Here is a 15,813-nt window from a genome sequence, read left to right as displayed (position 1 = left end):
AACGCTCATCAGATTCCTCACCTTCTAATCAACCATCAAGTCTGCAGTTATAAATGTTACTAGGTCATTTATAAGTTTCTCTTTCTAGTAAGCCAACAGCAAAAGCTGGTAAGTCATCTATAAATGTTAATAAAACAAAAATAAAGGTTTCTTATTAATAACTAATCAAGTCTGTAGATGTAAAAATTAACAATTTGTAAATGGACTTTGGTTGAGTTGCTCTGCAGCAATTTTCCAGTCATGCTGGAGGAGAATAAACACTTTGACCATTAGTTACAACTTTTGCCATATTAGAAAGTGATGCAACTGTCGAACACTTTGTGGCAGCATCAGTTTAGATGACCAACAAACTACTCAAAAGTAGTGATGGAGCACTTTTCGTCCGACTTTCTTCTACTCATCAAGATCAACATAATCGCTCCATTCTGGGAAAAGCATCGCACAACAACCCCGCCGTGAGATTAAATCGAACACCAGCCTCAAAGAGCTCTAATCTCTTCTCTTTGTTTCCCTTCATATCACGCTCCTCATTATTTTTATTTGCTCTCTTTTTGTTGAGCCCGGGCTTAAAGCTGGCAGGGCCGCTGAAGAATCATCTGAGGGGGGGAGATTAAGGAGAAAGTTGGTGAGGATTTTAAGGCGGTCTGATCTCTCTTTCATCCAGTTTGTTATTCGTCCACACACACACACCACCAGAGATCAGAACTGTTTGTGAGGCACAATAGATTCATTCAGGTTACATCTAAAAAGGTAACACGGAGGCCAGTGACATCTGAGGACGTGCTTCCAGGAAAGAGGTGACTTTGTAAGATCTCCAAGATGGATCATATGTTGCAAGAAAGAATGAAATCTTGATGCTATTCTGCTCATCAGCCATCAGATGGTGTCCTTGAGTCACTGGGATTTGTGAGAGAGATCCATGACTCATGTTTCAGAGGAAAAGTTAGCGGTTCCAGTGCCCTCTAAGGGAGCTTTTATACTCTTTGGAAACCGCTCAGAGTGTGCACAGATGAAAATGGCAGCGTTCTTGCGTCTGACGTTGACATCTCCCGTGTTATATGCAGCTGCTTGCAGCACCTAAAGCAGGAAGAGTGGAGACCACATTTGTTCAAACAAAAGCGTGGAGCAGGAGAGCAGTAGCATGTTATGCTTTGCGGATGGCGGTTAACGCGTCCAGTCCAAGATATATACGAGGTTGACGAACTGGGTTTGAAAGAGTGGAGGTCTCCGCGGCCTCGACTTCTGTCGTGCAGAGGCTTCTGCGGCACAATACAACCTTTTCAGCTGACATATACGTTAATACAGCTCTGTGAGAGTATGAACGCACATTTATCTGCACCCTTTCAAGATTAAGTGGAAACAAGTGTCACCTCGAATGATTCATGATCAAGTTAATGAAATGAGTGCCCTCTGCAGCTTTGAAAGGGGAGACGGTGGTTTCTCACACATGGCATTCCTGTGACAGCACAATGAGTCCCTTGTTTTACCTGCCAAATGATCTTCCATGTTTGGTCTGTGGAGCATTTATAATTACTCGCCAAGGTAAGGCGATGCGCATCTCTTCCTCTCCCTGCATCCTCACCGACCGCTCACTTCACCTGAAATGGCCTAAAAGCTCTTCCTATGATTACTCTTAGCTTCTCCAACAGCTGGAGCACGGCCAGACCTACTAGTTTTTCCTCATTCTGACCTTCCTGTGGAGTTTCTGAGCACCACAGCAGGTGGAACAGCCCCTACAAAGATGCATTATTGATATGATTCAAGTCATTGATAGTGAGACAATGACAGCGTGAGAGAGAGAGAGAGAACACCTGTAGTAGGATGATCGTGTTGACTGGTGAAGTGGAGAGCTGGCGCTGACGCCTCGATGCATTCCTTTGAAGCACAGCTTTCTTGGCAGGACATAACAGACAGCTGATGTAACCTACTCTTAAGAGAAAAGAAAAACGAGCTCTTCGCATAAACCCGACCAGCACGCAGTTTATCTGTAGCTGACCTGAATTGGTAGTCAGAAATAAAAAAGAACAAAGCTCGAGCGTGCAGCCAGTTTCAAATTCCATACAAACTCAGCAGTTACTCAGAAAAATATTTATTTTATTGGACATTTACTAGAATAGAAAACACTTAGTTATCCACCGTGGAAAGAGCTGCACAGATGTCTACATTTCAGTCATCCAGAAGCAGAGTTTCCTGTCGCCGCCAACCACGCAGAGCGGGAGCGTCCGGTGCCAGCTGAGACCCGATCCCACCGCGGCCGATCCGATCATCACCGGCTGTAACGACACCGGTGTGTGTGATGTGAGACTGTGGAGAACATTGAAAAACACAATGATGTGGACTGTGAGAAGCATCCCACTCACCTGTGGGTGGCCAAGATGGTGGATGAGTAGCTGACTGCAGATCTTTCCTTGACATCCAGTGGTGGCGAAGAGGTTTTCATTGGCTCGAGACCACCTGAAGAGGAGAGCAACGTCTCCTTATATGTCATCTCACAATAAAACTAAATCAAAAATTAAAACATTTTGGGAATTTACTGCCATTTTTGTACATTTAAAACACCTGACAATCAACACAGATGTTTTATCTACATGCACGCAAAACTTAAGCTCCTGAATCAGCAAGTTTTGGGTGCATAAAAAGGCGTTCCTGAGATACCGCGTTCACAAGAATGGGACGGACAACCCGAAAACATAATGCCTCCGACCACGTGTCGCCAGCGCGGAAGCATAAAAATAAGGAAGAATACATTTTTCTTACCTGAATAGTCGTGCTTTATCTATGTGGGCTGGTCTTTTCTCCTGTGGGTAACTGCAAACAAATAAAAACAAGGTTTAATAAAGCACATCCCATCCTGTGTGCCATCGTCCTGAATCAATTCATCATGCAGCATTAAAGGTATATTATTACCCACGCTCCCCCAGTTACCTGGAGCGAGTTATGTCCCAGATGAGCCAGTCGTTTCCCGCCACCGCGCCAACTTTGATCGTGTTAGTGAGGCACCAGTCGGCTGACATGAGAGGTGACTGACCACAGTCCAGAGACAGGATGGCCTGCTGGGTCACCAGGTCATAGAAGCGAATTGTTCCCTTCTTCTCTGCCACCATTAACTGGAGAGGACAGACGGGGCGTTTAAACAAAATATTTATGGTTCATGTTGCTACGATGGAGCATCTCCAGCTTCCATTACAGCTCTGTCTGGATTACAATCATTACAACTTTCTGTTTTACTGGACATAACGTGCAATATCATGGACAATTAACCATTTAAACTCATTAGCTAAGATCTGATATTGCCACTTCTCATGCATATTTATACACAACTCACCAAGAAGCAACCTTATGGTTAACCTTGTTTATATTTTTGGCACTGTGTTTATTCTGGATTTGGAGGATTTTGGATATCTGTTTATTAATATTGTATATTTGCACTGTTTCCTACTTTGTACTGCAGCTGCTGCACAATCATTTCATTGGGATAAATAGTTCCATTTATTTATTATTTTATCTTATTTACATGTATCTTACTTTTGACTTAAAACTGCAATTTTACATAATTTTGGACCATTATTATCACTATAGATTACGCCAGAAAAGCTTAAAGACAAAACTTGCTATAGTTAAATAATCCTTTGATTATTTAGTCCTACAGATACAACAGCCTTAGTCTGAACATTTAATTCTTCTGGAAATGTTTGCCCTGTAAAATCATATTCTGTAAATCAAAAGAGCAGATTCCGACATATTTAAGTAATCGATAATGAAAATAAGCGTTAGTTGCAGAGTTTGACCTCAGAATATCAGCATGTACAGCTGCAACTATTAATCGATTAGTTGTCAACTATCAAATTGATCGTCAACTATTTTGATAATCGATTAATCGGTTTGAGTAATTTTTTAAGAAAAAAAAAAGTCTATAAATTCCCTGATCCCAGCTTCTTAAATGTGAATATTTTCTGGTTTCTTTACTCCTCTATGACAGTAAACTGAATATCTTTGAGTTGTGGACAAAACAAGACATTTGAGGATGTCATCTTGGTCTTTGGGAAACACTGATCAACATTTTATCACCATTTTCTGACATTTTATAGATCAAACAAAATTAAAATAATTGAGTATTTATAGTAGAAGTTAGTTGCAGCCCTACCAGCATGCATGTGAAACAAACCCCTCCTACCTTAAATGCTTCCTCTGGGTGCCAACACACACTGATGCCAGGAGAGCGAAGTCTGAGAGTGGAGCTTTCATTTCCATCCAGGTCCCACACCCTGCAGAGAGAAATTAAATATAATTGATGAGACAGAGCGATTATATGACCTAGTATGCTTTTAGTGTATTATTACTAACATCATATTTGCAAACGTTTTTTATGAGTGTAACTATTTTCTTATAAACTGAAAGTGTTGTGAGAAAAACCCATATAGTTCTCAGGATATTGTGAAGGTGGGGTAACAAACACAAGACTTTTAATCAGTTCTCATTAGTAATGTTATGGACTGATTCGACTTGATGTGTGAACCGCTCTTGGCCTAAAATCCAAAACAAAAATCCACTACCTCTTAATTAACAACAAAGATGAGGGTTTTAGAGCAACTTCCAAAAAAAGCACCGGCATCTGAGCCACCCTGAGAGGCTTACATAACACCTGAGGAGAGTTCACCTTCCCAAGGTTTTCTTTCTTTGGATGCAAAACAAAACGACATGGTTCATTGTCCAGATGGCCTAAATGTAACACACATACAGCTTTCACAAGTTTCCTCCTTACCTAGTGCCAAAAGGCATTTCAATACAAGACACAGGATTGTGAGGCTTTCATGGCACACACTGTGGGCAATGATAGACGACATGTTTTCATCCAACTTCATGTTTGCTCCTAATTGATCTAGCTTCTGCTTGTTGTGCACAAGTGATGTGCCGCATGCTTTTCCAGGGAAAAAGGGTTCTTATTCTCAGATCTGGGCCCTGAGCTGTGAGGACAGACCGACTTATGCTGGACTCCTCTTTCAGGGAAAACACCAGCCTCACATTACACTGAGCTATGATAGCAGGGGCAGCAGGAGGAGGGAGGAGGAGGAGGAGGGGGGGGGGGAGAGAATATCACCCTCGCCTGAGTCGGCGTTACGCTCCACTCACATTACAGCAAATGTTTCGCTGTGGGCGGCCCGCTGCCATTCATTTTCTGCGGAGAGTACAGCGAGGGCAGCAGGATGCACGTCAGTGGAGGAAGAGCAGCGGGGAGAAGTTGAACAGCATCCTACTTTGTGTGCAAATGACGCAAACGCCAAGCGAGACTCAAAACCGTTCTCCATTCAAATAATACCCGATTGTAAAGCTAAATGAGAGCTGTGATAGCAAAAGCAGCTGAGATGTAATGAATCACTTGGATGGGGGGGGAGAGCTGCGGGTCCTGCGATCTATGGTTAACCACATCTGAACGAGAAGAAAAGGTGGAGATGGAGGGGCGTAGGGGGTGCAAGTGTTTCTGGGAATATAAAGCGTGAAGCATGGGAAGGCGCTGACTGATGAGGTCATGCAGAAGACATCATCTAATAAAGCCCAAAAAGTACCTCCAAAAGTACATCTAAATGTCAAGTGTGTTGTTGGAGAGATTGATGTCCTCGGTGGTGCGGTGTAGGGGAGGATATGCCCCGTCTCAGATGAAGACCTCAGTAAACACTCAACTTTTCCTGCCTCATCTCCCCTGCAGCAGGACAGAGCCCTGTCTCTGCTTTGCCCATGTGCAGACTCAGCCAGAGCCTCCACCGTGGAGTGAGGCTACGCAGGAAAAAAGAAAAGAAAAAGAAAAACCCCCAGACCACACCAACAAAACAACGACTAAACCCTATTCTTTCAGACCACTAGCCAAGCAGAGCTCAATTGCACGCTACACCACCAACGGCCAAACTGTGGTCAACCACTCTGCCCTTCAAACGGAGAGCACCGGCTCCCCAACAAAACATAACCTTCGCCAAACGAGGTGAAAGACATGAGACACGAAAACACGCGTGACCGCCTCTGATAAAACACTGTGTAATTGCATAACACTACATCAAGCAATAACACTCCGCTTCCATGTACAACAGGGTTGAAAAGGACATCTGAAGTCCCTGTATTGTGCTATCTAAGTGAGAAAACAGCGCGGCCGGAGCGTTACGGTTTGTCGGCGTTTCCCATAAGTGGAGGAAGCGGGAAATGCCGTTAGCGCTACGTGATGTGATTTATTGTAGAGAGCAGGGTAAATAATCGGAGGTGACTCTCTGGAGGGAGAGAACTGGAAGAGACAAACAATATTATGATTCCATCGCGGTGCGTCACAGGGTCGCTCTGGTCGGGGTGCTCAATGATTGCATCAGCATCTACTTTAACGGGATCAGTTCAACATTTGATCCTGACAGTCTGACATTATTGTTTTTTAAAAATCCCAAAATTTTACTGCTGAAAGAGTTACTGAAACCATTCGGGTAGGCTCGTTTCCCCCATACACCTGGCGAGATCAGGGATCCCCTTATAATGCCTAGTAAAGATAAATGTACACAAATGAACAAGTTTGGCTTATGGGTAGGGATGAGTAGTGATATATGGAGAACGGAACCTGCCAAAATAAAAAATAAATGAATAAATAAATGACTTGATAAATGAATGAATAAATATATGTCATTAAATGTAGCAAAAATAATATTAAAAATAAATGTAGACAATAAATGAATAAATAAATAAGTCATTAAATGTAGCAAAAATAATATTACAAATAAATGGACATTAATTAATTGATAAAATGCTCTGTTTTAATTAGCTTCTTTATTTATTTATCTTTGTATTAATTCCATTATTTATTTACTGTTCCATTTAATTTGACCTTTTATTTATTTATGCATTCATTTTTATAATTTTTTTTAAATTTATTTATTAATTTATACATTTATTATTTATTTATGCATTTATTTTTTTATTTATTTTTAAATTTGTGTATTTATTTATATATAAATATAAAGGTTTTTATCACAAAGAATCATACAAAAGCACCACATTAAATCTTGTGTTTACCAGAGATGTGCTCATAAGTTTTCCTGGAAATAAGTCATTCAGCATAAAAATCGACTGAAGAAATCTTATTTGACTAACACAAAAACAACCGAGAAAGGGCAGCCCTAAAAAAACCTAAACTTTATTTTATCCTAGAAAAAAGTATTACCTTTTTTTAGAACTAATAGTGCTGAATAACATCCAGTTTATAAAGTATTCATAAGAACATATATGGGACATGACAGGGTACCAGAGCACATCTAATGAGGCCGTGGGGGTATGTAAGGTTGCGATGGAAGATAAGTTGGGTGCATGGATGATATATCAAGCTGTTGTTTCCCTTACACAACATAAGAGATAAAGAAAAAACAACAGCTTATCACAGAGAACAGGACAAATGCTTTAAATATCACTGAGAACAGGACAAAATGCTTTAAAACATATACATAGTGCAGCAGCAGCAGGTGTGCGTTTTCCTGAGTTCATCTGCGAACTCACTCAACCCCAAATCCCCTCAGGATCCTGCAGTGTGCCTCTGTGATCTCTAGGTGGCACATTTCCCCACAGACTCACCCGCTCCATCCATACTGATACCACGAGCTGTTTAGACTACATGAACCAAATGCAAACTCCCCAGAGGGAGCCGAGTCTGGCTCCCCACCTCGATGCTGCAGCGTCAGGTTGCATGTTGGCAACAGCCGAGTTCCCACAACTGCAGGGGACAGTGATGACAAAGCTAAGCAAACTTATAGTAGAGGCTCTGCTGCCAAACCTAACAGAGTGATGGAGAGGTCATGAGCCTATACATGCCTCTCCCTCCCTTTCCTCAGCTTCCTCCTCTCATATCGAGGCTCGGTTTGTGTGGCCTGACTGGAAGCTCCTCTCCTGTTAACTTGATCTATCCCTTGTTCCGCCTCTGTCTTCCTCCCGCGTCCCATATTTTCTCAACATGACAGAATTTAAATCTTTCAGCAGATGGAGCGCACTGCTGTTTTCTCTGGCCGGTCAGCGGAGGAAGGGGAAGAGGAGAGTGGACGGGAGTGGAGGAGACTCAGATGGCCTGATGTTGCAGGACAGGACGATCATCATGCTCGTGACCGGCAAAGCATCACCGCGTGTTGTGACTACCTGGACTCTGGGAAACTGTGATGCACATTTTCCACTATTTTCTCTCACAACGATTAACTGGCAAAATAAACTGCAAATTAACTGTCATATAAATAGTTGTTAGTTGCAGCCATGGTCTTCATCTGCCTGCAACTTTTAGTATCAAAACAAAGAATCTATACTCTTACTGTACATTAACAATGGGGCCCAGTACTGTAGCACAGCTCTGCATGTTGCAGCAGAACCAGCCTGCTGATGTAGAGGGTGGGTGGGGGTTGAGAGGGTCGTCCCTGAGGTGACCCTGGCTACTGACACACTTTTTCCCTCCTCTAGCATTAATTGAAAAGGAAAATTTGGGGACCTTGTTATAGGTCCCCCTTAGAGAGGAAAATCTTTCTGCAGCTAATTGGATTTCCATATTTAACCAATTAGCTAGAAAAGCTACAAAGCAGCTCTGTGCTTACGCACGGTCACACCGGAGCATGTTGTGCTTAGCATCATGTTTCACTGTGGAAACACAGTCAGGACTTTCTGCACCATTACCAGAGAACAGAACTGAAAATCAGAAGCTGGGAACACACACACATATATATATATATATATATACAGATGGAAATAAAACGGTTTGGACCTGCAAGTGTGGTCATCACTGACGGAAGCAATTTGTTTCCCCTCTGTGGGCTCGAACACCAAATGGTTAATGTAGCTGGTGTGGCCCTCCATCACCTAGGAAACCGTATAGAAAAACAATATGTAAACAAAAAACATATCAATAAAGTGTTAAATGAGCATTTTCAGGCTAACTACACCGGCTGCGGCTCTGCTTTCTGTGTGTACGGCTACATTTCCTGTAGCACTAAGTACCAAACGTCAGTGCTAAGTAGAGAAAGTTTGATGCCAACTGACAAGCGCAAATGTGCTCCAGATGTTGCACTACCTTGACTTCATGCCTATCCTGAAGATCAGAAGTCAGCAGGCGTAGCTTTCTGTCAGCTGCAGCGGTGCAAAATCTGCAAAAGAGAGCGGAAGAGGAAGAGAAAGGGAGGATATAAAAACAAACAAAGGGAGAGAACATCAAAACAGAGTCAGACTGTGTGGACCCAATGACAGACGACGTCTCTTCCTGCATGCATGCCTGCAGCCGCCGAGACTGACACCTCTGGATCAGAGGCGTCCGTGTGTGTGGTAGAAACTTGGACGGTGATCAGTAGAAACGCTGCCAGGGAGATTCTAATTGCAAGCTAAGATAAACACAGAGAAAGACAAGATTCCTCACGCCATTTACGCAGGTCTCTGTTCAAAAACCTGTGCAGCGCCAGACAGAGGACTTTCCCTCTAATCAGTCGTAGTATACACCAGCGCCTGCAATTATTCACACAATTACACTAACTCACTTATGACAAGAAAAACACACACATATCACCAGAATAAACAGACAGAGGTTCACACATTTTCAGTCGCAGGCACAGATGGATTTGGCATGATGTCACTACAAACACCCTTAACGTGCTTCGGGGTATTACTGCTACAGTAGATTAGATTAAATTAGGATAGGCCTTCTAACCCCACAAATTAGTGCTGTACTTTGGAGTAAAGCATGGAACAAATTCTGGCTAATTTTTTTTACTTTAATGTCAAAGCCATTTTCTTTATTGATCTCCAACTATCTTGTGTTATACATTATAAAGTTACTATTAAGCTTTGTTGTTGTTGAGCACTGTGATAATTGTTTTAACACAAGACAGAAATGAGAGACAAGTTTATCCTTTCCTAGGGGATGTCACCACGAAAGACTCCTCAACCAAGAGACCGGGAAACACAAAGTTAAAACTCATTTTGTGTCGGACAGGAGAACTTTTTGGGGAGAGGGAATATGTTTAGGGTGTGAAATTCTATATTCAGAGCATTAAAGGTGCTAAATATGGGATTGGGGGTATTTCAATTGCCTCTCAACATGGCGAAGGTGAGCCGGTGGCTCACGGCTAACAGCGCTAACAGTGAAAGTGCTGACAGAGCTAACAGTGTTAACCTGAGGGGGAACTGGAGGGCGGGTGGTACGCTTACACGACGGCCGTTATCAGCATGCACAATGCACTATGTCAACATAGCGAGCCCTTTTGGTGCATGCAAGTGTGCCCCACTGCTCTCATACGGCGATTACAGCTGATAACGCCGTCCCGACCGTCGGCAGCTGGGCGCCGGAAAATGTCTTATTCAGTGTTCCACCCTCTGGTTTCACTTCTGGTTGCAAAAAAACCAAGATGGCGACGGCCAAAACACCAAACTCGAGGCTTCAAAACCGCAGCCCACAAACCAATATGGGTGACGTCACGATGACTACGTCCATTTCTTATATACAGTCTATGGTTACAGACAGCAGCCAGTAAGCTTAGCTTAGCATAAAGACCGGGGAAACAGCTAGCCTGGCTCTGTCCAAAGTTCAAAAACCCAAAACCCTTCGCAGTAGCTGCATCTTCAGCTTGGTTGGGCGCTCCACCAAACCCAATTGGCCGTGTGAACGGGTGGGAAGCCAGTGAGGGATCTTATCCTTGTCAACACAATAGTGACCCCTCCATTTACCTCCATTCTGACGGAAAGAAAAATCCCCGCTGTTGTTCCACATCATCTTTTTTTTTTTTTTTTTAAACCAAACTACTTCCAAATAGCAGATGTAACATTTTCTTTCCACAACAGCTCTTCTTCCCGACTCGTTAGCTTCATTTTTCCATTGTATGCTGAACAACTCTGCTCTGGAAAGGATTGTGACCAAAATGTAATAAGGCTGTTACTTGTCGGAGGGGGTAGGGTTTGTCTTTGCGATCAGCCATGCCACAGCAAGTCTTTTATTCTCTAACAAGCAGTAAATTGGTTTATATAGTGCACAATGGTGGGCCTAATTTGTCTTATTAGATTGCATGGAACGATACGTGACACTGCACACCTGTAGATTGCAATGTAAATGCTAAAATGACATGTTTTTTTTCTCCATATGTTCTTCTTTCTGACTATAAAGACATGTATGGTGAAAGTTTTTTGTTATTAGGGATGTCACGAGAACCGATACTTTGGATTTACGTCACGATGCGTTCAGGCTCTATTCAGTAAAAATGGGTAAATTATGATGCTATCATGATGTGTTGAAATGTAATCTTGTAAAATGTAGATTTGGAGAGAAACTTGATAAATCCAGTTGTTAGGAGGAGATGTTTTCACAGTACCAGTAAAAACCAGTACACAAACGGTAATAAAGTAGTGGATGTTGAAGTTAGGGCTGTCAAAGTCAACGCAATAACAATGCATCAGCGCAATTTCGTTTTAACGCCACTTATTTCTTAAACGCGTTAACGCACTTGATCTTTCGGAGGTGATAGTGGGCTCAGTTTTAAAGCTAGAGTGAAGATACTGGTTGCATACTAACGCTCCAATTGGCATGGCTATTTTTAAAGGGTACCCTTGACCTCTGACCTCAAGATATGTGAATGAAAATGGGTTCTATGGGTACCCACGAGTCTCCCCTTTACAGACAGTAAATTACTTTATGATAATCACATGCAGTTTGGGGCAAGTCATAGTCAAGTCAGCATATACATACATTTGCATAAAGCAGCATATTTGCCCACTCCCATGTTGATAAGAGTATTAAATACTTGACAAATCTCCCTTCAAGGTACATTTTGAACAGATAAAAAATGTGTGATTAAATACGATTAAATATTATAATCGATTGAAAGCCCTAGTTGAAGTACATGGGATTTATTGTTTTACTTTTGTTCTTTCGTGGAATTTCACTGGTATCGGTATCGACTACTAAATTTCTGCTATCGTGACGTCGTGAAGTTGTTATGTGTTGTGTGTCCGGTCTTTGTTGGATTCATTATACTTCATGTATTCCTTTTACTGGCTGCTGTGGTGGATGGTGGCAACGCTGCAGCTCGAGCCCCCTCTCCTCCCCTCATCCCTCTCTCTCTCTCTCTGGGCCCCTGCTTGAGGCAAGCCCGTGAGAACGTTGTACTTTTCCTGGAAGGCACGGCTACGTGCAGATCGAAAGGGGGGATGGAACCTGAGTGGGCAGTCATCAGCGCAATAACATGTGCGCACGTCACGGCGCTGGCTCGAGGGCCCTGTGGAGTAAACCACAGAAGGCCAGGAATTATCGCTGCCTTTCCTTTTCAATTACAGAAAGCCTAAACACCTCCGGGGGGATCGTGGAACCTTCCCATCCACCGCTCCAATTAGGAGGAAACTCTTGCTTTCTAACAATCTACAGTTAGGCTACTTCCCTCCTGTCCAAGGCCACCTGAAACAACTTGGCTCACATCTTGGCAGCTGCAGCGTGACAGTGAGAGGCGGCGATGACTACTTTCACACAGTGTGACTGCTGTGCTTTCTCTACAACTGCCTCTTGTTCTGGTCAATGGACGAGTGTTGGGGAATAATTATACTGTTGTGTTTAAAGACATGGATGTCAGGTTTCTGATGTGGGAGTGAGGTGTGACACTTTGACACCTCCTAATCCTATTACACCGCTCTGATGACCTCCTACATAACAAGAGCTGCAGATGTCCCACCATAAACACCATCTTATATTAAAAACAGCCAGTTGTGTTAATAAGGTCACTACTTAAACTGATTAATGACTCAGCAAATATGTCAGCACCACTTCACATAATATATGGGCGGCTTAGCTGGTAGAGGGGCATGACCATCGAACGTAGGGTTGCTGGTTTGTCTAAATCTACTCAAAACAGACAGACACTACCACCAGACTGTCCTGCACTATGCAACTTGGTGGGGACATAATATCACCACACCAAAAAGGTGCTGGAAACAAAGTATTAGTACCTGATAGTGGGTATCCTGTCCAGCCGGGACTCAGGGCTCCAGGCGAGAGCATCAACACGCAATTCATGATGGAAAGCTTTAAGAACATTGAATTCAACTCCCTCAATCTCCATATCCTCCTCCTGTGGGAACAAGTATGTATTCAGAAAACAACACACTGGGCATTACTGCAGGTAAACCAGGTTGTGTGAAGCTGCATCTCTTACCGGGAATAAGCAGGTGCCCACGACCACATACTGGTTTCCACCATAGGCCAGAAGAGAGGCAGGGGTACCAGAGCTGAAAGGACTGAATTCAACCACATGGACATAGTCCTCACATGCCACAGTGTAACTGGGACTGCGGCTAGAGTCCTCCTGCATGCTGCTGGGAGTCCTGGTAAAGCTGGTCTCAGATCAGAGCTTCAACTGTAATACATCAGAATAAAACAGAGAATCATTAGTCTATATAATAAAAGCTGTTTATCACTGTGAAAATAGCAACATCTGCCAAATAAATCCCTGTAGACGATACTGAACAACTTTGGGCATTAACTTGAGCTAAGGAGGCTGATATGACTAAATATATATCGTGAAATGACATAGATTTTACTACAATATATGCATTTCACAATATATAATTGCATATCAATGATAGAGGATATCTATATCCCCCCACTCCAAGCTTGATTAGGACCTCAAGTATTATGTTTTGTTTGTGACATAATTTATAGTGGAATAAAAATGTGGGAATTATGCTCACTACTCATGATCAGTTTAACAGCAAAAAAAAATATAACTTCAGGTGTCATAGATCAAATCCTAAACCTCTGTAGAGCACCGTTAGACAGTTAAAGGGGACATTTCATGCTCATCTTCAGGTTCATACTTGTATTTTGTGTTTCTAGTAGAACATGTTTACATGCTTTAATGTTCAAAAAACACATTATTTTTCTCATACTGTCTGTCTGAATATGCCTGTATTTACCCTCTGTCTGAAACGCTCCGTTTTAGTGCATTTCAACGGAATAGCAACAGAATTGCGTTGCTAGGAAACAGCTTGGGTCCATGTTTACATCCTGTCAGCTGATGTCGTTCACATACACTGCAACCAGGAAATAAACTGGGACACATTTAGAATGTTTACATTTAAAACTGTGAAATTGTCTAAATATTGTAGATTTGTGACATCACAAATGTACAGAAATCTTGACGGCTTGTTTCAAACGCACAGTTTCTGAATACGGGCTGTGTGTATTTCTCCATGGATTGAGCGTTTTGATACTTTCACAGTATTTATATATCACTTAAACCTACTTTATGATATAAAAGACATGAAAATCTCACTTTTGTTTTTACAATACGGGACCTTTAAATCAGACGGTCTGCAGGACAGATAATAATGCATACAGTGCACTTTAGACTAAGCTACTGGAGTTACCCTGCACTATACTCATTTTTAACAGTCTCTTCTGCACTTTTTTAATAGTCGTGTATCACAGCTGTTACCCTGCACTATATTCAGTTTTAACAGTTTTCTTCATCTCCTTGTATTTTTAATTCTGGTATTTTTTTTTGTACTTTGCACTACTAACTTTTTTACTGCCTTTTTACTAACATGTTTTTGCACTATGGAACTGAGATGCTGGAAACTTGAATTTCCCTCGGGATCAATAAAGTTACAATCTATCTATCTATCTATCTATCTATCTATCTATCTATCTATTTATCTACATATCTATCCATCTATCTATCTATCTATCTATCTATCTATATCTATCTACCTATCCATCCATCCATCTATCTACCTATCCATCCATCCATCTATCCATCTGTCTTTCCATCCATCTATCTATCTACATATCTATCCATCTATCTATCTATCTATCCATCCATCCATCCATCTATCTATCCATCTATCTATCCATCCATCTATCTATCTACATATCTATCCATCTATCTATCTATCTATCTATATTTATCTATCTATCCATCCATCTATCTATCTACATATCTATCTATCTATCTATCTATCTATATCTATCTACCTATCCATCCATCCATCTATCCATCTATCTATCTATCTACCTATCTATATCTATCTACCTACCTACCTACCTATCTATCTATCTATTTACCTACCTACCTATCTATCTATCTATTTACCTACCTACCTATCTATCTATCTATCCATCTATCTACCTTCCATCTTTGCCAGGATGCTTGGAGAGAACATCAGACCAAACCTCATTCAGATATCTGCTTGTTTTATATATATTCTGATTATCTAGTTAAGCATGCAGAGCTAGTAAGGCATGTGGGCATTTTTACAAAACTATATTGTTCACCCTTCAATTCGGCATACATCAAAACACACAAAGCAGTACTTTATTTGAGATATATTCAACTCAAGTTTAGATATTAGAGCTAAAACGTGACTGCACTGCTAGTGCACAGATAGCTAGCAATAAGCCAAATAATGGTTAAAACTGACCTTTTTTACACATTTAACGCTCCGACTGAGAACTTAACAATTACCTCTTTACTACGAGAGTATATTACGATTCAGAAAACAGCACAAACTGTTATACTTTACCACTTTTATTGTCAATAACTTCTTTGAATGGCACGTTTGAGATGTTTTCAAGCTGTTTCCGGGTTACGTCATGGAATGTACCATTGAGTAGAAATTTCAAGGGGGATTTGGCGCAACGTAAATGAAAACATCTAATAAAAGTCGCGATATATTGGCATATTGTTGTGTTTTAAAGTATAATTTCTTTGCTAAATAACGCTTTCTAGCCTTCTGCCACGAAATTGTGATAAAATAATACAGTACAGAAATATCTTATTTATTGGATTTCCC

At 41.6% G+C, this 15,813-nt stretch overlaps 1 protein-coding gene across 2 annotated transcripts; it reads right to left on the bottom strand.

The window, feature by feature from the left end:
* Nucleotides 1–2,073: 2,073 nt before the first annotated feature.
* On the bottom strand, nt 2,074–15,684 carry nup37 (nucleoporin 37). 2 transcript variants are annotated; one of them, XM_037759814.1, is made up of 10 exons: nt 15,544–15,684; nt 13,176–13,376; nt 12,970–13,091; nt 9,065–9,137; nt 8,759–8,853; nt 4,175–4,265; nt 2,926–3,107; nt 2,758–2,808; nt 2,361–2,454; nt 2,074–2,273 (listed from the first exon to the last, which is right to left on the bottom strand). In XM_037759814.1, the coding sequence occupies exons 2-10, from the start codon at nt 13,329–13,331 to the stop codon at nt 2,160–2,162; spliced, it is 978 nt and encodes a 325-aa protein (XP_037615742.1). In that variant the 5' UTR covers nt 13,332–13,376; nt 15,544–15,684; the 3' UTR covers nt 2,074–2,159. The 2 variants fall into 2 exon arrangements, with proteins under 2 accessions (XP_037615742.1, XP_037615743.1); XM_037759815.1 differs by lacking the exon at nt 15,544–15,684 and adding an exon at nt 13,936–13,996.
* Between the last annotated feature and the right edge of the window lie 129 nt (nt 15,685–15,813).

This window comes from Sebastes umbrosus, chromosome 23 (assembly GCF_015220745.1).
Source record: "Sebastes umbrosus isolate fSebUmb1 chromosome 23, fSebUmb1.pri, whole genome shotgun sequence".
NCBI lineage: Eukaryota > Metazoa > Chordata > Actinopteri > Perciformes > Sebastidae > Sebastes > Sebastes umbrosus.
The sequence above is the reverse complement of the archived record's forward strand: the minus strand, read 5'-3'. Positions and strand labels throughout refer to the sequence as shown.

What these genes read in the sequence shown, in the direction of transcription:
- nup37 (XM_037759814.1), bottom strand. Translation starts at nt 13,331, where the DNA reads ATGCAGGAGGACTCTAGCCGCAGTCCCAGTTACACTGTGGCATGTGAG. An exon ending in GACAGGATACCCACTATCAG is followed by an intron (nt 9,138 to 12,969) that starts GTACTAATACTT and finishes TCTCTTTTGCAG; the next exon opens with ATTTTGCACCGCTGCAGCTG. An exon ending in TGGGACATAACTCGCTCCAG is followed by an intron (nt 2,809 to 2,925) that starts GTAACTGGGGGA and finishes ATTTGTTTGCAG; the next exon opens with TTACCCACAGGAGAAAAGAC.